General features: G+C 39.4%; 1 protein-coding gene across 1 annotated transcript in view; it reads left to right on the top strand.

Moving 5' to 3' along the window:
* LOC145405080 (uncharacterized) overlaps positions 1–23,246 on the top strand; it is a 193,457-nt gene extending 170,211 nt beyond the window's left edge. The window contains exons 21-23 of the mRNA XM_080276590.1: positions 3,050–3,110; positions 11,318–11,442; positions 22,464–23,246. Coding sequence (XP_080132716.1) covers positions 3,050–3,110; positions 11,318–11,442; positions 22,464–22,622 — 345 coding nt within the window. The 3' untranslated portion in view covers positions 22,623–23,246. The remainder of the gene's footprint in view (positions 1–3,049; positions 3,111–11,317; positions 11,443–22,463) is intronic.
* The last annotated feature ends 1,789 nt before the right edge of the window (positions 23,247–25,035 follow it).

Here is a 25,035-nt window from a genome sequence, read left to right as displayed (position 1 = left end):
GTCAGTGTGTATTATGCATCAGGCATACCACCATAATCATGGGAGTAGGAAGAGTGCCAGCTTGTTTTTCAGCCACTTCCAAACCTACCAGACTAGTAGTACTTTTTCAGTAAGCAGGTGATATCTACATTGCCATATTGATCTCTGTGTAAGGGGATGGCCACACAGCACACCTGTATTTACTTTCTGGACCGAAAACTTGAATGCATACAAGCTTTGATTGCAGCTGTATGCTCAGATAACAGCAGCTGGTTGATGACTTACAGCTATTCACCATACAGTTTACCTGCTTCTGGAAGTCCAGTGTTTTTGATAGATCATGTGGCTGTTGTGAAAACATTGATGTAATTTTTCCATATAGCTACAACATGGACCTGTTTGTCCATGTAAAGTAATACATATATTTCTAAAAATAATGATTTGCGTTTAATTGCTGAATGGGCCTGTATTCGTAGTGTATAATTTTACCATGGCCAGAAGCAGATCTGTTGCAGTGCTTCATTGCGTGCTTGGATGAACCTAAGTGGCAGGGCCTTTACATCTGTTAGACCTAGTGTATGCTCATACATTTCAGAAGTTTCATATTGTACCTGTCTTTGGTCATTGCAGTTCACAGAAGGCGTATGGTAATTGCATCTGTTTCTCTTGGAGGGTTTAAATTTCATGGTAGGATAGTACTTAATGTGAGGATATTCAAACAGCTGCCATTAAGTGACTGAAATGATTCTGCAATGACTACGTAATTTTTGCCCTGCAGTAAGCATTTGTCTTTCACAGTACAGGACTGTACTCAACTTTATTGGCTCCATTTTTTTTTTCCCCTCTTGAATAAACCTTCACAAAATACACTAGCTTAAGGAGTATTTTGGGATAATTTAACAGACTTTTTTGTTAAATAATCTCAGAGCACACCGTAAGCAAGTATATTTCAGTGTCTGGTGATATTTTGGAACACTACAAAGATTTTTAGGCCATTATAGTTGAACCACAGTTGTAGGAATCCTTTTATGAGGGTTTCATTACATCATGGAAAATCATTTCTCACGGGTGTTCATGTGGTGTAACCCCTGTGATTGACGAGGATTTACTGTATTTGTCCATTTAAGAACCAGTGAACTGATGATAATGTAAAAGCAGACACTAGGACAAATGTGTGTTGTAAGAAGAGTACCTTTAAATAATTACTTTAAAGAACACAGAGTGTTTAGCATTTATAATCATCACAGTTAGAAAGGTATTCACGTCACATTACATACATAGTGCACATTGAAGTTTGCTTGTGTTGGATGAATATGAATGACATGTTTGAGCTGAAGAATGTGTCAAAGGTACTCATTACTTGAGGTTATAGTTAATAGAGTTTTCCCACAAACGTCACAGTAAGAGATATATGTTCTCACAGTCACTCATCTATGTTAGTGTTTTCATTGAAACATTTGCCAATAAAATTTCTTTCCACAGGTTCTTCTCTTTAACCTGAAGTATTGTATTTGATATTGATTGCCTTTGGTTGTTTTTACGGCTAGTTCTCCTTAAAGAGTTTAAATATTTTATCTTTTATTTGTTTACAGTTATCCCTGTATTCCTCTTTTGGGAATATGTGGTGCTGATACATTAAACTTGATAGAATGGTGTATCTGCATTGCAGAGTATTAAGGCCTGAATGAGTCTTGCAGTGTGTTAATATCCTAAGACTTTTCAGAAATATCAGTATAGTACTTTATAGAGACTAAGTGTTTTCCATTAAGGTATAATTTCTGTACTATACAGTACAGTATTTTTGTTTTCATGTTGATGATGTACTTACTGTGAACCTTAACCAAAATTTGCATGAACGATTTATCAGTCACTAAGGTATTATATACACCATATATATTTTTATATGCTCCATTTGCAGTACAGCAAATGAAAAAAATGTTTGTAGAGTTGCTAAGTACATTATATACAGAATGATTGTTTCACAATTAAATTCTTTGCCAGTACTGAGTGCCATTTATGGTGTTATAAGTTATGGTAATATATATATGTTTTCCATTAGCACTGCAAAAGTCACCTTAATGTGAGTGACAGTAACACTTTGAACATTTTGATTTTAAGGTTCCCAGTGGTTATTGTTTGTTGTCTGTTTTGTGGAGTGGAGGTTGGGGATGGAGGTGGGGGTGGGGAGGTATTGTACATGACAATCCAACTTTGGATGAATGAATTATCACTTTGTCAGTAGTAACAGCACTTGCTTATTGTGGTGTATATACTTCAGTAGTAATGTTTTAAAAATTCCATATTAACCCTGTACTTATCAGATAGATCTGATTTGGTGTCGTATGTATTAACTTCCCAGCCCAGTCAAACAGGAGATATATTACTGGAAACAGTTTCAAAGAATGCCACTACCCCTTTTGTTAGTAATTTTTGTGTTACCAGTACATTAAGATGTGTATTTTTCTGGGTGTTGGGTGAAAACTGACAGGTACCTTGAATTCAACCTTGTATTTTTGGAGTTGCATTAATAGTGAGTTTGTTTGCATACTCATCTGCCATATTGCTTTACATGTGTGTATCCTGTACTTGCTGAATATTTGGAAACTGTTATATACTGTTCTCTTTACCTAAGATACATGCCCTCAAGCAGTGTACTTGTAACCATACAGCACAGGTAGTTAGTTAAGGATATGTAAAAATTAATGAACTGGTAATCAGTTCAATAAATATTGACACAAAAAAAATTGACTTGTGTGCATTAAACATAGTATGGAAAACATAAATTCTCTTAATTTTCATATAGTAATAGTAATTATATGTCAGATTTGATACGGTATTGAAGTTATATGAGTTACAGTGTAAGAAAATTGATGTGGGAGTATTTGATGAAACCCCTGATTCAGTGTGTAATATTTTACACTGACACATTTTCGGTATGAGTGAAGCATTATTTTTTTAATGAAGATTTCAGTGACCGGCTGACAGTTGAACCTTACGGTCAGTTTGCTGTAGTGATGTAGATAGGTTTACATATGCTCATAATGCCATATGATTTGACATATATCCACAGGTTTATAATGATTTTATTCGGAGCAAATGGGATACCCCGGAAAGCCAAGAGGATAAGCTAGGTGAGTATCTCCTTTATTTGTTTTGCAGTATAACTACAATAAGTATTCATATCTTCTAACTGTACATTGAAAGTCCTTGTATTTGCCTGGCATGTAATTCCAGTAATCTAACTAGTCATAAATCCTCTATAAACAAAGTAACTGAGGGAAGTAGCAAATTGTTAAATTAAAAAATTTTATCAATTTTTTTATAGTCATCTTAATTCATGAACCCAGGTTCGTCATATACTTACCCAAGTTTGTTAGTTCATTATGGTACCCTAACTGTTCAAGTACTCTAATGTGTTTGGCTTTTCTGTGGGTCTGGTCTAGTGCTGTGCAGCTCTTTATTGTATGTGTACATACTGTATGTGCAATAAACCACAAAAAATTTAAGATTAGTAATGAATTGCAGTACAGTACAAAAGACAGTAAAAGAAAGTATCCCAAGTGGCAGAGTGGTGACAAGTGTTTACATGATGTCAGGCAGAGCTAGACTGACACTGTTTGGTCAGTCAGCTATATTCATCACATACACTAAACCCCTTTCTGTATAAGAGAAGTTTGGTTGGCCCAAAGGGTTCATGAAAATCAAACTTTGGTAAACGGAGTCTTGTTGTAGAGAGGGTTTACTGTAATGAGAAAAGATTCTACAAATATTGATAAGTGGGATAGTTCTTTTTAGTTATATTTAGTCTCTCCACTCAAGATCTTAAAGACATTTTGTAATCCAGGCAGATCCAATGCAGGAACTTTCTTTGTTCTCTTATTATCAGTCCTTTCAGGAGTGATGTCACACTTATGTATTTCATTTTGACAAATGCCAGATTTTATTCTGCTTACGAAAATTTCATCTCCTCAGAATATCAGGTAATTTTAATCTGCTTTGGAAAATCTCTAATCCACAAAATACTAGATAATTTTAATCTGCATAGGAGAATCTTTGTTCCTCAAAATTCCAGGTAATTTTTAATTTGCTTAGGAAAATCTCTACTCCTCAAAGGATTCAATTGTTTTAGGGGAATTATTTGTCAGTCAGTTTGTATATATACAGTTTATACATCTGTGTCATGGAGACTGTTTCATTGTAGAATTTTGGAGAACAGTAAGAAAATTAGAGAAAATAAGCCTGAATATTTTGTGGAGAATGAATGAGATTTGAATGGTGCATAAAGTTAGGATATAAACAAGGCAGCTTCATTAACCCTTAAACACGGTCGTGGGTTGTGAGATTACGTCACCACTTTCATCACGTTACCAGTGCGTGGTGATAGGGAGCAGTCCCGTGGGTCTCTCAGTAGCTTCATGTCTCAGTGTGTTCTATGGTCCTTTCACCGCAAGAAGTCCGTTCAGGGTGGGGCCCACCTGGTGAATCACCTTTAGCGATGCTGCCAAATCAACCGTAGGACATGCCTCTCTCTCTCTTATTTCCCATCTGTGTGCTATTTGAAATTGTTTTTTTATATTCTGTATATAATAAAGGAAGCTATATAGAACATTGAGTATCACTTTTTAGAATTATAACAACGATTTGAATGAATTCTACGACACGTGGCAGTGCTTTTTTCCCATGTTGCCACGCCAAGGTCGGTGAGGGACCCAGGGTCAGAGAGAGGATTAGGCCTACAGAGGAAACCTCTTAAAAATAAAACGCGCCTAGACTTTTACCTCATAGGTGGTGTGGAAAAAAAGTTGAAAATAAATATATATATATATATATATATATATATATATATATATATATATAAATATATATATATATAAATATATATATATATATAAATATATATATATATAAATATATATATATATATATATATATAAATATATATATATATATATAAATATATATATATATAAATATATATATATATAAATATATATATAAAATATATATATATATATATATATATATATATATATATATATATATATATATATATATATATATATATATAAATATATATATATAAATATATATATAAATATATATATATATATATATATATATATATATATATATATATATATATATATATAGAGAGAGAGAGAGAGAGAGAGAGAGAGAAACAGGTGAGATGGGGGTAGGTAGGGAGACAGAGTGATAATCCGATAATTGGTGGTCAAATTGGCAACGTCGCACTCGGGGGGAATTCCAACTTCTGCCACACCCCGAACGGACTTCTTGCTGCAAAAGGACCATAGTAGGGGAAGGTAGTGTCGCGCTGCTTCCTCGCACGTGGTGCAGTGTAGGGGGGGGGTTAGGTAAATTGTACCCAAGAAGAATAACCAAAGAATGAATAAATAACGTGTTACAATGGCAGTAAAACCTATTTTTAGAGCAAATATATAAATTATCTTTTATTTCAGTCAAAATTACCATTCTTTTACAGTTAAAAAAAAGAAAAAAAAAAAATTTTTTTTGGCATTTTTTTATTTAGTAGCCCCTAAGGAACCTAATATACCTCATTATTAAGTACAATATAACGGATTCTGGAAGTACAGATGTTATATTTTCTTGTAATGTTTACAGATTTATTAAATTTTCATTATAACCCCCCCTCCCCCCCCCCCAAAAAAAAGGGGGGGGGCACAATATACCCCAGAACCGTCTTAGTAGTAAAAATTCCCATGACTGTGTTCCAGGGTTAATCATGATCAACTGAAGTGTTTGTATGAACAGTCAGATTTCTTACTTCACAAGATTGTAAGAGTTGTAAGTCCCAGGCTTTTATAGAAACGACAGATGTACTAACCTTGATGTAACAGTACAGTACAGAACTGAATATTGTCAGTGGATAACAGTTGCACTAAAGGACAGTTTTAATTTAGTAAAAGAGTAGTATATGGCCATAGTATTCTATAGCTGCTTAAACATTGAACACATCACACTGCTGTAAGATTGGAACAACTCACTGAGAAAATTGCACACTGCAAGTACTACCAATGCAGTCTCTACACCATTTGCTGGTACAGTATATTCATTGTTTCCTACATACAATTTCAACAGTAGTGTTTGATTGTTGAATAATATATATATCTTAAAGTAATTATCATTATAAAATAAATCAACTGAAGCCAAAGACAGTTTAATACAGTACTGTACTTGTATGCATTGTCAATTAGAGGCTTTACCAAACCTGTTTCAGCGGTCTGCCACCAGGTGGTCTAGTTTCGCCCAGCCTCGATTAAATATTTTTGTGGGGTTTTAATGACCTGTGAAATTGTACCTAATACTAAGTTTATAATAATACTGCTATTTATAGGAATATTATTTCCTATTCAATCAAGCGCATATATATATATATATATATATATATATATATATATATATACCTGTAAAGAAAGAATAAGCAGGCTTTCAGAGAATCTTAGCTTGGGGACTAAAATAGTGTGCTGTCTATTTACATATATTTGAATAAATCGTTTGCAGTTAGTAAAAGGAGATTACCTTCAGGAGTTCTGGTGTGTGTGTTTATGCATGCTTTAAAATAGTAAGCAGTTCCTCTGAAAATAATGTACTGAACGATTGCTTAGTTGGTGAGTCAGCCATATTAATCCAAACAAACGGCAGTGCGGTACGACACTATAATCATAATAGAGTGCGAGGAGTTGAAGTTTAAACTTACTAAACTGTGCAGTGGAGCCAGGGAAACATTTAAAAGAATTATTTTTGTTAGACTTTGGTTACTAAGATGACCAAGACGTCCAACAGGTCCGTATTGTTAAGAAAAGTCATACGTCAGGCAGGGCGGCATATCGAAAGGTGTTGCTAAATATGTGGCTACACATCTATTTTCTTTTGTGGATACTAATGAGTGACAAATATTTTAATCACTGTCATCTTGCTTTATGGATGGTTCATGCAAAATTGCCTAGGTTTTGTCTCTATGTTATGCTTACAGAGAAGAGCAAACTAACGAAAGCGGAGTTTACAAAATGAACCTTATTATACATTATATATAATCAGAGGGCTCCCATATTGTTATTTCTTTGTAGCATATCATGCCATCTGGGTAATTTGATGAGTAAAATATGTTTTGAGGTGTTTTACTTTGTGTCAAAATTAAAAAAGAAATTAAGCACTGGCTACTTTTCCAGTGCTTACCCCGCATCAGAGCTGGGCGATGGAAAACAAACCTAGTGGCAGATTTCTGAAACAGGATCTGGTGAAGTCTCTAATTCTCATACTCTTGCAATGTATTTCTTTCAAAATAATTATGCAGCCTGGATTCTCGATCTGTCAGCAAGCACATTTCGGTCATTCTAAGAACTGTCCAAGGAAGATGGGAAATTTTGAAGTTTTAGCCCTTTAACATACCATTGACGGCTTTGACCGTCATTGGTTTCTGAGGCTCAGAAGTTCGTATGATGACTTTGGCCATCAACCAAATGTCTAAATTCTACTCACTGTTGTGTGTGTATGTGTGTGTGTGTATTACTTTCTTGAACATAAAGTACAATTGCTAAGCTTCAAAACAAAAACCAAAGTGAGCTCTCTACAGTGAACAGCAACTTTACTTTGAGTGGTAGTAGTAAAACATCTATATGCTACTTCGCATAGCGCTTCAGCTAAAGTCACGCACCACGTCAGTTTTTTACTGGTACCCCTGATGGGAAAGGGTTAATAAGTAGGATGTGAAATGAAACTGTTCTGAGCAGTAAATCCATTTTTATTGAAAATTATCAGTGTAGTCTGGTTCATTTTTTTTTTTTTTTTTTTTTTTTTTTTTGAATGTCAACACGTGTGAAAAATGAATGTAGATATGAGTAAAGTGATAATTAGTGACAGGAGTGCATACTTGATTTGATGTGCTGGTGAATGGGGACACTTGTGTTGGTAGAAGAGTTTAAGTACCTCAGTTTTGTAATGGACAAGAGAGGTAAATGTGTTGTTGATCAACCCCAGTCTCTATGGCCAAGCAGACCCATCAACCACAGGGAATCACTTGTCCCTGCTGGACATTCCCATGCAGTTAACCAACATTTCCTTATAGTTGGCAGCACCATGCCACAGGTAGGCCACAGCAGGATGCTGGAAAAAGTGTGGAGGTTTGATTCCTTGGTGGATGTCCATCCATCCATCCATCCATCCATCATCCAATCCTATGTTGCCCCATGAGGAGCGTAGGAGCCTGGGGCTAGGCAAGTTGGTCCTGACATTTAAGATGAGAGTGACCATCCTCACTCATCCCTGAGTGGCATTACATGAGCAATAACCCCAACCATCCCTTGGATATAAACCTTCACCAGCTCAGTCCGATTGGAGTGCCATAATTACCCACTAAACCACCAGGCGCCATAATTTGGTTATATGGTTGTGAAAAATATTTTGAGGTTATGGTGAACAAATCGGAGCTCCTCACTCAGGGCACCACAATGTAAGAAATTTCTACTGTTTTCTAATAAACAACTCGTAGATCGTTACTCGTCTCTAAAGTTGTCCTTAAGTAAATTCAAGCAAGTCTCATAGGGTTAGATGAACCTTAACCTTACCTCACCTAACTATTGCTCTTCTATCTCCTAGCTAATCGCCTCATGAATTGGCCAATTCTTAAAGGTTACTTAGCCAGGGAGTTCGGACAGCAGATGATGATGAGCCGCTTTTCTGTAGTTGCTTGGGCTTCAAGTGTCCTTGAGTGTTTATGTACAAGCTGCTAACTCGATGAGGTCTGGGATCAGAGTGCTAACTCGACGAGGTCTAGGAGCAGAGTGAAGTGGCAAGGCAAGCCTTTATCTCCCTCATAGAATGGTAGAGGTGCCAACTATTAATTAATTACTATGCTAAATACAGTTAAATTACATCATGATATATACAGGGCGAATCTAACAAATTAATCGTAGTTTTAATTAAACTAAAATTAAACCAAATATTCCCTTTAACTGTGTGAATATCTTAAATCCACATCTGCTTTACATGAGGACCTTTTCATCCTCGCCACGTCTTCTAACGCACAGACACAGTTTAGCTCAGTGGAAATTTCCATATAATTGCAAGTATTTACATTATAGTTGTCCATGAGGGTTAAACGCAGTAGCATTTAGTATATCAATAATAAGAATTTTTAAAGAGAACGTAATTTCTGGGTTATAAAAACTGCCTGAACAGGTGACAACGATCTCTGGTTTTCCTCTGCTTCTAACCAGGGACGACTGTTATAAAAAGTAGAAAGCGCAACTGCTCTGGAGGGAAATATTTCCCACAATGGTTATCACCCAGCGTAGTAAATAGTTTCCTGGTGTACAGGAAACCATTTGGCTTGTCATGCAGTGTAGAGTCACCCACAGGCAGAAGGAAGAGGAAAGAATGGACAGAAATACAAAAGGGAGAGTGTAAAGTCACCCGTAGACAGAAGGACGTGGATAGAATGAAGTAAAGAAAGACAGAAGAGGATGGAAGGAATGGAGGGAGGAGAGGAAAGGGCAGACACTCGAGAGCAGCACTGCATCGAGTGAGTGGATGGTGAGTTGCCAATCGAGTCAGTTAACAGGGGCACCATAATATGCTTCACCTCCGTGATATGGTTATGTGGTTACCACTCAGCATTGTAAATGGTTTCCTGGATTACAAGAAACCATTAGACTCGTCACTCGTTGTAGAGCCACATGAAATGGAAAGAAGAGTGATAAAAAGCGACAAGATGGGAAGGGAGAAGTAAGAAGAGTGGAGGGTGGACAAAAATAGAATGATAGAGTTGAAGGAAGAAGTAGGCAGCTGTACATCAAGTGAGTGGATGATGGTCACCATCACCTACCACTAGGTAAATGTGTAAAGTATGGTCAGTTCGTTTCTAGCACAACACTTTGATACCAACCTCATGCCATGTAATACAAAATCACTTTATATAAATAGTATATTGCATGAAGGATTTTTGATCCTATCTTCCAAGCCAAAGTCCCCCTTTTCACCTCCTAACCTATTCAACTGCCCCTGACCTAAATGCTCCTCAGGCACATGTTGATAAGTAATAGATAATGAGTGGGCATGAATATGCTAGGGATATATAGAAAACAGATATTAGAGTTAGTTACAGTACCTGGTTGATTATTATGGGGCAGGAGAGAGCAGTAAATCATCATATCACTCCATGCAAAGGGCTGGAAGGAGTCAGTGTACAAGAGGCTAATGATGTTAGTTTGCAGCTAGGCTGTCACCCATTGGATGGTAGCATTCATTGTGCATCTGCACATTTTTGAAATAGTGTTACATAATATCATGAGTCGTATTTTAGTGATTCTCAGTTATTTTTCCTAGATATCACACTTTAGGTGAATCACATAGTGGAAGTGGAAATTGTAGGCAGTTTGACTGCAGAGAGTTGTAATGCCCAAGGAAGTAAAGTTATCAGCGCTGTGATGCCCTTGATATGCAACAAATGAGTGAAAAGGTTGAAGAAGCCATGGAGACCAAGAATATTATGGATGGTTATTGTGAATGGGTGTGTATGAGTTATGGAAGGTAAGGAATTAACATAAAATTAAAATGGATCAATGAAATATGTATTGATGTATATGGCAAGGGTTGACAGAATAATTGATTCCTTGTGGTGGATCTGGAATAAAAGACTACTAAACTGGGTTTGAAAACTTGAATGATGTCTGAATGATTGTGTGGTCCATTTCATGGGATATAATGTTTGATAGTTATCCTACTTTTTTGCTTTCTGTTTATTTCTGGGCTCTGCGGTGGGAAGCATAGTTGGAGTGATGTTGGTGATGGTGATGTAGTATGGCTTACATGAAGTGAACTTAGTGAAGACTGTCTGTGCACTTGGACATTTTTTTTTGTGCAGCTCCGTGGATGGGTAGATCAATTTTTAATGTAGAATATAGAATAAGACTTAAGCTCATCATAGGTTGTAATGCATGGGACAGTGTGTGTGTGTGTGGGGGGGGGTTGCCATAAGATACATAGTAAATCAGAAATTTGAGTTTTGCTGTTTGAAACCAGCCTGAAAGCAGATATAGATACCTTAGTGCAGAATTGAAGAGATTGTCAGTTGTTGGGTGTGACTGATGGTTTACTTGATCTTGAGTTAGGCTCCTTATTAAACAAAGTTGAAGATGTTTGCCATCATGAAATTTCTGGTTCACACGGTAGAAAATGGTACAATACTGTAATGTTGAAGGTAAGTTACATCATGATTTAAGGTGTAGATAATGTACAAAGAAACAATTTTCAACTTGTTGATAACCTACGCATCTTCCTGACATGGCCCGACTTCTAGACAAGTTGGATGGTGTGAAGTCTGCCAAGAAGAGGCTAGGCAGTGGGCAACCACGCTCCATTGAGGATTGGCTCCAACTCTCAGAGGACTATGATAGCAAGGTAGCTCAACCAGGCAAGAAGAGGGTAAGTATCAAAAGTTTTTCTTATCTGGGTTTTGTTGTTGCCATTAGAGTGCTGTGTCTTCTGTCCAGTGTAGGTCTGCAAAAGTATAAGATAAATGTATAGTGAGAGAAAGGGTATAGGGAAATAGGGGAATGAATTTAGTAAGAAAGCAGTCGGTAGGAAAAATTAAGATGCATAGGTTTTAAGTGTTTGTAAAGGATTTTTGGTTTGGGTCTTAAGTTGTTGGGATTTAAATTATTGGCTAGGCAGGTGATCTGAGGTGCTAGAAGTTCCCTTCAGCAGAATGTAATATTATCAGGCATTAACAGAATTGTCTTTCTTGCTTTTATGGAGTTAAATGGCAGTGTAGAATTTGGATGTTTTGGTGGAAGTGGTCAGGGGGCTTTAGTTTATGGTGGTGGTGGTGTGTTTTAGAATTGGATAGTAGAAGATGTTTTAGTTGATATAACTCAGTGTAGTGTTGCTCTCAGGTGTCCGCCCTTTCCTCTTCTCTATCCTTTTTTCCTTCCATCCTCTTCTGTCTCTCTTTCCTTCATTGTGTCCTTGTCCTTCTGCCTATGGGTGACTTTATGGTCCCTCTTTTGTCTTTCCTCTTCCTTCTGCCTGTGGGTAACTCTACACTGAGTGACAAGCCAAATGGTTTTCTGTATACCAGGAAACCATTTACTATGCTGGGTGGTAACCGCACAACCAAATTTTGGCGCCTGGTGGTTTAGTGGGTAATTATGGCATTCCAATCGGATTGAGCCGGTGAAGGTTTCTATCCAAGGGGTGGTTGGAGTTTATTGCTCACGTAATGCCACTCAGGGATGAGTGAGGCTGGTCACTCTCATCTAAAATATCAGGACCAACTTGCCTAGCCCCGGGCTCCTACGCTCCTCATGGGGCAGTGTAGGATTGGATGATGATGATCATCATCATCATCATTGTAGGCACTCATTTCCATTTTGAAAGGCTTTGTACATGGCTGCTCACCTGATGGTGACTGACCATGCCACATGATTTATAGCAACATCTTCATTCAGTCTCTTAATCCTGAGGTTATTTTGTAGGACCGTATCTCGATTTTTTTTATTTATTTATTTATTTTTTAATATAGTTTACCCTCTACGTTAATGCACTAATGCCTTTCAACCCAGTTTTTGTCCTCCACTCCCATTACAGGTCAAAAACCACCCCAGTATTCCTTCATACATCATATCACATCACCATTGCATTCAGTTCCCAGATGACCTATCAGATGGCCATTGTTGGTCATACCATTTGCTGCTCTGTCATTCAGGGAAGCACTGCATGGCATTCTAGCTATCTTTATCTCTGTACACTTTGACTTGTAGCTCTCATCCTCCTTTACTGGTCATAATTCAGTAGTAAGAAAGCATTGCACTTCTCACACATGCAGCATATTATTTTCCACTCATGTAAAGCAAGTCTTTTCAGTGTCAGGATGTAAAAGTTCCATAAACTTCTTCAAAAACACATATCATATCAATCAGATAAAATTTTTTCTTCACACTACAAAAGACACATCTTCAAGCTTGTGCTCTCCCATCTAACCTTTTCCCTTTGTTCTCTCATACATATATTGCACTTGAAGCTGACCACATGCTGCGGCCGACTTCTGACTTTAAGACACCTTGTGCATTCTTGTTCCAGCCGTGATTCACCATTGTCATCATTTTCAGATACTTCTGTGTTCCTTGTAACAGGGGTAGATGAGTTCATCTGATACACTTCTCCAACTTGCTCTTTCCCACACCTGCTTTCTATAGTTGGTTCATTTTCATGTGAGAGAACTGGGTGCTTCTCACATTTGAAAACTAAAATGTGGCTGCATGAAATTTGATGAGCATTAGTTATGAGGTTCGACTGAATCACCTTGGTTACTAGTCTAATCTGTCCTCCAATCAGATTACTTCTGTAGCCAAAAGGGTTTAAAAATCTTTCTCAGAAAAAAATAAGCCAGCTATAGTAAATACTATATATATTCTTAGGTATAAGGTCAGCACACACCACTTCATGCCATGTCTTCCTTGGTCTAGCCCTCCGTTGGCGACCAGGTGCCTCAAAGTTTCTCTTCTTCCTCACCCAGCTTCCTGGGACCATCCTTTCAGCCTATCTAAACCATCTTAGTCTTCTTTCTGGTTCCTTCCTAAGGCTATCCGCACCCAGCCATCTTCTCGGCTCTTATGAGGATGTCCTGCCATCCAGCTTCACACGTCAATTAGATCATTCTCGTATCATTTATGTTCGAGACTCACGATAACTTCATTTTTTACACCCTGTGTGTCATTACTGTACAGTATGACATTCCTAAGGCTAGGTACACTTTGAGAGGCAGGGCAGCACAGCATAGGGCAGACACAGGGTGGGGTAGGGCAGCACAATACAGGGCAGCATAGGTGTGATGTGCACTTTGAGAAGCAGTCTTTTATGGTATGTGGTACCCGCTCTGCTCTCCTGCTAATGATTGCTTTGCTAATGTATTATTCAACAGTGTTTGCCTCATTTATTCACTTGTAATGTTGTCATAAACAGTACAGTATTTTCTGAATAAAATGTACTGGTGTTGTGACATTTATCATGTACTGGTTCAGGTGCCTCATGCAATTCCTGTACACCTGGTGACTATGTTATTTTAATTGTAATGTATTTCTTTGTGTATGATATTTATATAGTATTTTTGATATTATTGTACTCAAAGATTAATTACAAGCCAAACAAGTACAGTACAAACAGTATATGGTTGATTATTATGTACATAACTTAATCACCAGGAAGGACTCGTTAAGGCAACTGTACCTGATCATATATTTTTCAGTCAGATATATTCCACTCACTGTCTTTAAACTGTTGAGCATCTGCTATGCTTTCACATATCACACCCTTCAGTTTGGCATTCATATAATCTCAATAGCTAGTGTCATACAGTGCCAGTTCACTCCATACAGCCTCTGTGAGTACCTCGTATGATGCCATTGTCCTGACTTGGCACATGCCATGTGTGAAGCAAAAATTTGTGTTCCAACCATAGTGCTACGCAGGCTGATACAGGTCTGCACCTACACTTTGCTGCCCTGCATCCCAGTGTGTGGGCTTTCCATTGAAATAACTATTAATAGATTTCTGGCTTGTTCTGTGCTGCTACACCTGTGTTGCCTGCAACTTAGTGTGCACCTGGCTTAACACAGGTACACAGGTACCAAACACCATCTCTTTCATGGACAATGAAAACACTTGTGATGTCAGGTTGGTTTTCCAACCACTGTGTGCTATTGCAGGATGCACTGCTCATTACTACCTCCTTCACTGATTTTATCACTGAGGTAGCAGAAGTGGTCCAAAACCACCATTGTCACCTCTGTTAACCCCACAATATCATTACATAATATTAAATTGCTCCCAACACTTTTCCAGCACAGCACATGCACACACACCTTCTGCCACCAAGGTGCATCATTCACTACAGATGATTATCACTTTTGTTTTATCCTCTTATTCTCTTAGTCCCTCGACTCTATTCCGTCTCCTCACCTCCTGTGGCCTCTCTTACTCTCTCATTCTGGGGCATCAGTAATACATCATCTGCCAATTACTCTTCAGGGCAGGCCAGTCCTGAATTAAATCGACATTGCCTCAACCCCTGTAATGAAGAGCAGAGGGCTCAGAAGTCTCAAATAAACTCAGAAATCACTGTCTCATTCACACTGGGTACTTGTGTGTTTATACTTTATCATAACCACTCTGACACATCATTCCTCAACACCCAGTTTCCTCAATGTTCACCATATCCTCTTTAGGTACCATATCTAAAGTACTGTATTTTCCAAGTCATCAAAAACAAAGTACAGCTTTTGCCTTCATCATCATAACTGAGTTTTCCCTGGTCATTTGTGGTTGGAAAGATTTTGATTTTGGTGTATAAATAAATTACCTTTGAAAAGTTGAAATATGGAGGAGAGATCACAATAAGTATTATGTAAGACCAAAAATAACACCTTTAAGTGGCAAAGTCATTGAGATGAAATTATGCCATCGTTGTGCCACAATGGTACGAGCCTGTCAGAATTTGTCTGTGGTCGCACAGAGGTTTAAGGATAAATTGAACACAGCTTTAAAACTTAAAAAGGTGGATGAAAGTTGGATAGGGCCAGTCATGAAAATAAACTTACGTAGCTGTAACTGAAACTAGGATTGATAGATGATGATATGTCTCAGACGGGTAGGTTACCTGGTGCAGAGATGAGAGGTATGTAAGGTTTAGAGTTTATGGGTGGGATCTAGGGTAGGAATAGACTAAGGTAGTTTTGGATACATGAAGAGGATGGAGTCTTTAAATCTGAGAGGAGGTATAAGAATATGATTTTGATGGTTTTTGGCTGAGATTGAAAGTAGGAATACAAGCTTGGGTGATTGTTTGTTTATATGCATTGATGGAAGACTGTGCATGCAGAATGCAAGAAGAGTTCTGGACAGTTGTGGAAGCATACATGGAAAAGTTTGAGAGGAGTGGGATAGTGTTTTTTGATGGAAATATGAATGGAAAAGTAGGGATGTGAAGGTGGATGAAGTAGTTGGTGAGGGGTGTGCTTGCAGAAGTGTATGAGCACTGTAGTTCTTTAGTGGACGTTTGTGCGGAGAGGGGATTTCGTGATAGCCGGTGCCCTTTTTAGGCACAGAATGTTCCACACGTGTACCTGGCAAATGATGAGAAGGGTGGGTGGTGAGCTGGATGAACGGAAGGTAATGATTGTGTGTGTGTGTGTGTGTGTGTGTGTGTGTGTGTGTGTGTGTGTGTGTGTGTGTGTGTGTGTGCGCACATGCACGCTGGATGCAAGAGCATACAGAGGTTGGGGGTTGTGGATTCTCTAGCCTTCACTTGATAGTTGAGAATTGAGGTACAAATACATTGGAAGAATAGGAGAGAAGGGTTGACGGAGGGAGTCCATACAAAGAGGGTAGAAAGGTTGCAGGAAGAGGAAAAAAAGGCAGGATGTAAGAGAGAAGTGGAGGAGCAATTGGGTAGATATGATTTGGAGCAGATGGGGGAGATGGAAGGTATGTGCAAGAACTCTGTGCAGCATGTGAGGTGGTGTGTGGGGTGAAGAGAAGATGAAAGGTGGTGCAAGGTACAGCATGGTGAAATGAAGAGATGTTACTTACTGTGGCACAAAAGAAGAAAGCTTGTGGTGGATGGATGGGACACAGAGGCATGGAGGAAGTTGGGAGACAGTGTGGAGAGAGTCATGTTCAAGGAAGAAGGGAGGGGTGAAAAGATTAGTAAGAGAAAGAAGAGAGTGGATAAGGAGTTTGGAAGGAATGTGAGGGTTAAGTTTACCGTATTTGACAGTGTATAGTGCAACTCTTGAACTTCATTAATAATGCCCAAAATTGGGGGTCGTCCAAAACACCGGGTATAAAATCCCAGCCTCTACATCCTGTGGTTATGGGATCCATAGGCGTGATAGAGAACATCAACCTACTCACCTTGACCACTGTTTCCCTGAATATACAGTTGGTATGCACAGTACGCGAGTTAATGGGCGGCAGAGGAGGTCGCTCACTAGGAATTCACTTACTGTGAATACATAAACTTATGGGAAAAATTACATGTGGTTGGCACCCCCCTTTCATTGGTAACCCATGAGACTCCTTTCAGACCTAAGTATTGTACTGTACAGGGACTCTATCTAAGACATATTACCTAAGATAAAGTAAACCAACAAGATTATGGCTTTACTAAATCAACAAGGATATGGCTTAACCAACAAGAATATGGCTGCTCACCTTAACCCAAGAGGACAACTGGCTTGATGGAGGTAAGAAGGGGATCCGAGGCAGGGTTGAGGCACCTAGTGTGCACCCCCTGCACCACCTAGCATACTACCTTCCTCACCACTCTCGTCACCTGCACTTTCGACATTTTCACTAGCTAATGCACTCACTTCGTTCATACACCCTTCAAAGTCTGTTTCTGACATCGCATCAACCTCTTGATCCTCACCAGGAAATGGCTCTTCTGATGTTGAAGGGAGTGATTCCTCACTTTCTTGATGCCGCAGGTAACGGGTGATGAGGGTTTGCTTCCTTATGTTAACCTCCTGGTTGTGCCTGTCTATGTAGTAGCGGAAGGTTCTGTCCAGTGAATCATCACTTCCACCACTCACAACTGACAGTGCACGATGTCCTTGAATTCTTCCTTGAATTTATCTAGGACACACAGTACGCGGCTGATCACCATCATTGACAAGTCTCCACTCTCCATCACTCCTGGTGCTGGCTGTTCTGCTCTGCGTCGGCCTCGTCCACTCGTTGCATGACTTCCTTGGGATCCTGCTCCACTGCTGCCGAATGTAAGCCCCTGATCTCCTCCAGTGTGATGCCCTGAAACCCAGGCACAGCTTGTGCAGTTGTGAGAGTGGCTGCCTCGGTAGCAGCCAGGGACTGAAAGCTGCTTGGCAGTGTGATGTCACACAGATGCAGGACGAGAAGGTGCCAGACATGGTTAATTGTTGCGTCGGTGATATCTGCCCAAGAAGACAACAGGAAGTTGATGGCATCCTTGAGGTTGAATAGCTGCCAAAAAGCCATTACATTCTCATCAGGAGTTGAAGCGGTCGGTGGTGCGGGTGCTGTGCATGGAGTGGGTGGAGCGGGTGATGAGTCCCACCGGACCTCGGTGTCTGTGACATCACTTCCAACAGTGTCCAAGTCAAGGATTGCCTGCAGTTCCACTGGGTTGTCATTCTTGCTGCAGATTTGATCGTAGAGGCACTGATGGTATAGCTGCTTCATCGTTGCAATCAACTCCTGGTCTAGCGGTTGGATGAAAGAGGTTGTTCTGAGTGGCAAAAAAATGATCTTGCATCCCTTGTTGTGGTCTGCTAGCCAGGTTGGATGACTTGGGGCATTGTCGAGGACGAGGAGCACCTTGAAGAGAATGCCAAGTTCCTGGGATTTCGCCTTGGCATCAGGGATACAGTGCTACAGCAGCCACTCCGACATGATGCTGCTTGTCATCCAGCTGTTGGAGTTGCTGTACCAGTACATCCCACTATCATCCATGCAGCAAAGATTCTTGTAGTTTCTTGGTTGTGCTGCAGTATGAACCACAACATGCCGCATCTTGTGTGAGCCTGATAAGTTCACGGCGAACATCACCGTTATCCTGCTCTTGTCCATTTTTCTCTCCTAGGTCTGCCGCTGAGGTTTACTCATATAAGTAGACTTCAGCATAGCCTGTAGTATAGGGCCGTTTCATCAGTATTGTAGATTTGGTCCCTGCTGTAGCCACCCTTGTTGATTATCCCCTTTAGGATGGCTGGATAGTCCTTGGCTGCCATTTCATGCGCTGATGCACGCTTGCCGGTGAGGCAAATGTGACGTAGCTCCCTTCTCTTCAGGAACCAGCCTAGCCATCCCTTGGAGGCTTTGAATGGTTTCTTGAGACCAAGCTTCTGAGCTGCAGCTTTGTAGAAAAGCTTTGCCTGATCCCTAATGTAGCACCTGTTCAGTGGCACTCCCTCCTTCTCTTTCCTCACGATGTATGTTGCCAGGTACTGCTTCATGAGAATTATTGCCCGGTTGGTCAGCCTGATTCTCCCATCAAGTGTTGCTGTCCCATATGTCTTAACAGTCTTCTTTATGGCCTCCCTGTTCGTCCATATTGTCCATACCGTTGATTCCGCCAAGCCGAGTTCCTTCCCAGTGGTGGTGTTACTTTTGCCCTTCTCCTTTCTCTTGATGACTTCCATCTTCAGGGCATGGATGATGCACATCTTCTTTCTGGATGACGTGGCAGACATCCTGGTGTAGTACGGTGATCACGGGAATGGTTGTAGCACACAAAACAATAGCCTCAGAATGGATGAGAGCATAGCTGGAACAGCGAGTGTACCTACTGTGCGTGCCTATTTTCTCTGCTGGGCCTCTCTCTCCACCCTCCAACCGGCACAATGGGCATCACATCACGAGTGCGCATCATCAACGTCACAAGGTGGATGGGAACGTAGGCAACTTGGCGCTTCTTGGGATGGCAATGTCGTGTGCTCAGGGAAACCCCGGATTTGGGCCACTCTTCGCTGCTGTCTCGCCTATTACGAGTTCATTTCGCGTCACTATTAAAAAATACACTAAAATTTCATTTTAAAAAATAGGTCCTCACGTACAATGAGATTCGCATACTGTGAGCTCGTGTACTACACATACCTACTGTAGTACATATATTGTCAAAAACTGTTGATATTACTATCATCATCATCAGACACAACATGTTTTCTATATGAAGACAAATTTTTATAAAATATATCAGTGATAAAGGCCTGGGGTTACTGGGGCAACAAACTCCGTGTTCAAAGAGTTGGGGCTCGTCTTATGCACAGAGTGTACCTCTAAACCCATATTTTGTGTGGATGTATTGGGAGTAGTCCTATACATAGGTCAGCTTATACACCTGCAGTTGTGGCTTTTGTGTGTGTGTGTGTGTGTGTGTGTGTGTGTGTGTGTGTGTGTGTGTGTGTGTGTGTGTGTGTGTCCAACTCTGGGCATAGGCTTCACAGCCTGTCCCCAAGGCCAAATAGTCCTCTTACATTCTGTACACCACTACATGTCACCACTTTGGCACTAACACCCATTGTTCATATTGATTACATGCTAGGGCTGTCTCATACAGGACTGTTGTATTGGTAATGTAGGAAAATGTTCTGGAAGAAGGTTAAGAGAGTAAGACAGGGTGATAAAGAAGGTAGTAGGGGAGTGACAGATAAAAATGGCAGATTACTGATGGAGAATGGAGAAAGAGTGAGCAGATGAAGAGAACACATTGAGGAATTGTTAAAAATAGAGAATGAAGGTAACACTAGTTTAATTGGCTGAGGAATGGCTGGGAGATAATGGGAGATGAGAATGGAGGAAGAGATCAGTAGAATGGAAGTAGTGAAGAAAGTCAAAATGGGGAAAGCCCCAGGAATAATAGAGGGTGTGTGTGATGAAATCCTGAAGCACAAGGGAGAGATAGTAGTAGAATGATTATGGAAGTACTGTAGAGTTCCGGAGGAGTGGAAGTCAGGTATAATTATTCCCCTGTACAAGGGAAAAGGGGAAAAAGAAGTGTGTGGTAATCATAGGGGTATTTCTCTTCTTAGTGTGATAGGAAGAATATATATAATAGAGTACTTTTATTGCACACGTAATGCCACTCTGGGATGAGTGAGGCTGGTCACTCTCATCTTAAATGCCAGGACCAACTTTCCTAACCCCGCTTCTCATGGGGCAACGTAGGTTTAGATGATGGATGGATCAGTGGACTTATTGACAGAGTTGGGAAAATAACAGTGGGACTGGTTGAGAAGAATAGGGTGGTTTCAGGAAAGGAAGGTGTTGTGTAGGTCAGATATTCATCCTAAGGTGTTTAGTGGAAAAGTTTCTAGAGAAGGAAAAGAAGTTGTATGCTGCCCTCATGGGTTTGGAGGAGCCACATGACATAGTGGATAGAAAAGGATTATTGAAAATATTAAAATTATGTGGAGTAAATGGGGAGCTGTTGAATTCGGTGATGAATATGTATGAGGGCAGTAGGGCTGTAGTGTGTGTGGATGGTGAACTAAATGAATTTTTATATCTGAATGTTGGATTGAAATAGGGATGTGTCATGTCTCCATGATTGTTCAGAGTAGAGTTATAAAAGAGATACCGGGAAGGGCATTGGATGTTGGAATGGCTGTATTGAATGAAGGCAGCATTTGGAATCTTCCTGTTCTGTTGTTTGCAAATTATACTTTATTGTTAAGTTAAGATGAAGGGGAACTGCAAGGCCTGGTGAAGGAGTTTGGGAGATTATCAGAATCTAAAGATGAATGTAGGGAAGAGGAAAGTTGTGGTCTTGAGAGAAATTAAGTCACTGAATGCTTAGTGAGGAAATGGAAAATGTGAATGCATTTAAGTTCTTGGGTAGTGTGATGAGTAGGGATGAAAGTTGTGAGGATGAAGTGCTTGAAAGGGTACAACAAGGAAGAAAGGTTGCTGGTTCATTGAAAGTAATGATAAGAAATAGAGAAGTGAGTATGGAAGTAAGAGGGTCACTACATGACAGTATTGTGGTCCCCACTCTAATATATGGAAGTGATCCCCACTCTAATATGTGGAAGTGAAGCTTGGACCTTAATGGAAAGGACACAAGTCAAAAAGTGAAAGTAGTGCAAATGGGTATGTGGAGAGAGAGATTGACAAATGAGGAAGTGAAGGAGTGATGTGGTGTGGATGTGGCAGAAAGCGTTAGGAGAAGTACATTGAGGTGGTTTGACCATGTAGAGAAGATGGAGAATGAGAAACTAACTAGGGGAGTGTATGTGAGTGAGGTAGGGGGGAGGGGAAGAGGGATGGGGAGACCAAGGATGAGATGGCGGGATGGAGTAGAGAGGTATATGAGAAGCGGGGTGTAAGTTAGGTGGAGGGCAGCGCAGTGGCAGGGGACAGGGTAATATGGATGCAATTTGTTTGTGGCCACCCCTTAGGCATCTGTCTATAGATAGATAGATGAGAAGAAAGATAGACAGATAGATATAGATACTGAGAGAGAGAGATCTTCCAAGGAAATCATGAATTGAGGAACCAAGAGACAGTATCAGGGCTAAGGCCTTAACAAAGGAAGTATGAATATATATTGCACCATGGAGATCTGTAAAGTAGCCCATAGTCTGCTTGTGCAGGCATTGAAAATTTAAATGGTAATGATTATGATGAAGATCACTCTTTAAAGTTATTTCATGTATCTTGATTTGCCTCACACTTGCCTGTAGTATTCTTTGTTATGTTCACGATTCATTAATACTTTGTGGGTATGTTACTCCACAAACATTTATTATGTTAATATTATTCTGTGCATATATTTGTGTTTTAATTTTACACCTTATGTGCTGTAATTTTCTTAAAATCAAGGAGCAACTTTTTCAGAAATACTGTATTTAAATGTCTGTTCTGTCACCTTTAAAGTATTGTACTGTAACTCAGTAATTCTGCCACAGGTGCGTTGGGCTGACATAGAGGAGGGCAAGAAGCAGATGGCAGCCCGTGAACGTGGTTTTGTTTTGGGCCAAACAGACTGGTCTCGTATGACAGACCTCTCCTTTGGTAGCAATGCTCTCGTCCAGATACGCTATATTGAAGGCCGGGAGAGTAAGTGAAAGTGAAGAGAAGACAACTGTTTACCTGAAAACCCTCTAACAGTACAAAGAAAAGCAGGGTGTCATCATGGAGGTATGGTTTGTGCCAGGAGCTCATTGCTGAGGAGGTAAAATCCAGGAAAATTACTGTCTGATATCATACAAGTAATTTTCATAATTGGTAACAAAATGGTGTGAGCAGTTGCATCATCTGTTTGATTTGTGGTGACAGCAGTCTTATGCCCCCCAAATTAGACACATGGAATGCTGCGAGCACATTAGTTATTTTCATTTTGAGGATATTTTGAAATAAGATGCATATTTCAGGTCATGATTGATATGGAGCTACAAGTTGTGTAATGTACTGTCAGACTGTCAAGATCAATGCAGTATCAGTTGCATAAGTAAATAGAAATACATGTTCTGTAGTCCTATACACTAGGTTAGTAGCAGTGTATTTATATATCTTAACCATAGGTTACTGCAATTGTAGTCAAGATAAAAGTTATGCTTGTTAAGCATAACTGTATATTAAGCATACACATTCTTGGACATGAGCATACACAGCAACAGTAGTTGAGTATATGATGGGTTTTAGGCAATTTTCAAACTAAAATTGAAAATATTGCATAATAATAAAGACATTTCCAAGTATTATACCTTTGTGTGTCATGCTTATAATACTGTATTGTTGAAGCAAGTATGTGGATAATATTTTTATCCATATGCTATTGTGAAGTAATCTTTATTTCTTTGCAGTTAGGAAGAGCAAAGCTGTTTTACACCATTCATGGGTCTGGAAAACAAACGTGAGAATGTTGCATTTGAGTTGCAGTAATATTACTGTTGAAAAGATGAGGTTGCAATGACTCAAAGAAATAGCATTACATTGTGTGTTTCAGTCGTGTGTAAGGTTTTGGGGACATGATTCAGCCATAATTTCAGTGTTATTCCTATATCTTATGGTAGCCATGTATTTTAGGGGCAGACCTTATCTGTGTCATAGAAGCTCTATAACTGCAATTATAAAGGCAAAACAAATCAGAATATCTTCTCTGATTAGAAGTAAGCTGTAGTGTGCATTAGTTTCTTAGAATGGAAATTATACACACAGTTCCTCAACTATCAGAAGATGAGCTTTTGTTCCTGACTTGATATTTTACCTTGCATATAGCTGAATGTTGTATGTCATTTCTGAATGAGAAATGATGAAAGTGCATATACATGAGGAATCTGGGGTATGGTCTTGGTAACTAAACTGGAGGTACTTAATGGTCATGAATGTGTGAATAGTGCATGTACCTGTATTCAGGACTACCATGCTTTGATGTATAGCCCATTATATATATATATATATATATATATATATATATATATATATATATATATATATATATATATATATATATATATATATATTATATATATATATATATATATATATATATATATATATATATATATATATATATATATATATATGTACCGGTATGTATGTAAGCATGTATGTATGCACACACACACACACACACACACACACACACACACACACACACACACAGAAAAAGATGGGGCTTTCATTGTACAAAGGTTTGTAGTGCAACATTTAGGGCACTAAAAAAGCTTTACTGTATGGGTAATGAAACACAAACAATCCAACTTCATATGTGAAAATGGATTTTAACATAGAAAAACACAGCTAAGACATATTTGAAAAAAAAAGATAATGTATATCAACACCTGATGTGGGGCAATAGGACTCGGTGAGCTTTCCTTCAGTGACTCATTCGAAGTTTTCATTCAAATTGCTCCGACCTTCAATGCCTTCTTGCCCAATATTGTCCTTTGGTTGTGGGCGAGACCCACCTTTTTGCTCTCTCTACTTCAATTCAAATCGAACCAGCCAGTAGTAGTTTGGTTATATACATCGACTGGTCCCCCTTCAGTCCGTGACTGCTGCAAACGTTCAGCTTTGTAAACAACATATGGATTAAGGTGCTTTCCACTGGCAGTGATGGAGAACGGGATGGATGTTGAACTCTTCATCGTATTCATGATACCCTCCGCATTTTTTATACACGACAGAATATCTGGAGCTTTCTCTCAGGATCATCTGTGATGTTGGTTTTGCCACAGGTAATGATGTATGCAGGGGGTACTCCTCTAAGGGTGTCTTGTAGTTTTTTAAAGTGGGTCACTACGACCTCTTCCGAGACAGCAGCCCACTTCCTCGAATATTTTGACATATCCAGGAAGACAGTAGGACTTTATGGCTCTTCAGGAAGCCATGTACTCAGTCTATACCTGGGAGGTTATCCTTGAAATCTGTGATGTAGTGTCTACAACTGTCCAGATAGTACTTGATGAAGTTGCAGCACATTAATTGTTCCAAAGTGCCAAGTCAGATTGTTGCTGGGGGCTGAGTCAAACCACC

The sequence above is a fragment of the Coenobita brevimanus genome, chromosome 65 (genome assembly GCF_032717465.1).
Source record: "Coenobita brevimanus isolate Jiangsu-jjx chromosome 65, ASM3271746v2, whole genome shotgun sequence".
NCBI classification, from domain to species: Eukaryota; Metazoa; Arthropoda; class Malacostraca; order Decapoda; family Coenobitidae; genus Coenobita; species Coenobita brevimanus.
The sequence above is the reverse complement of the archived record's forward strand: the minus strand, read 5'-3'. Positions and strand labels throughout refer to the sequence as shown.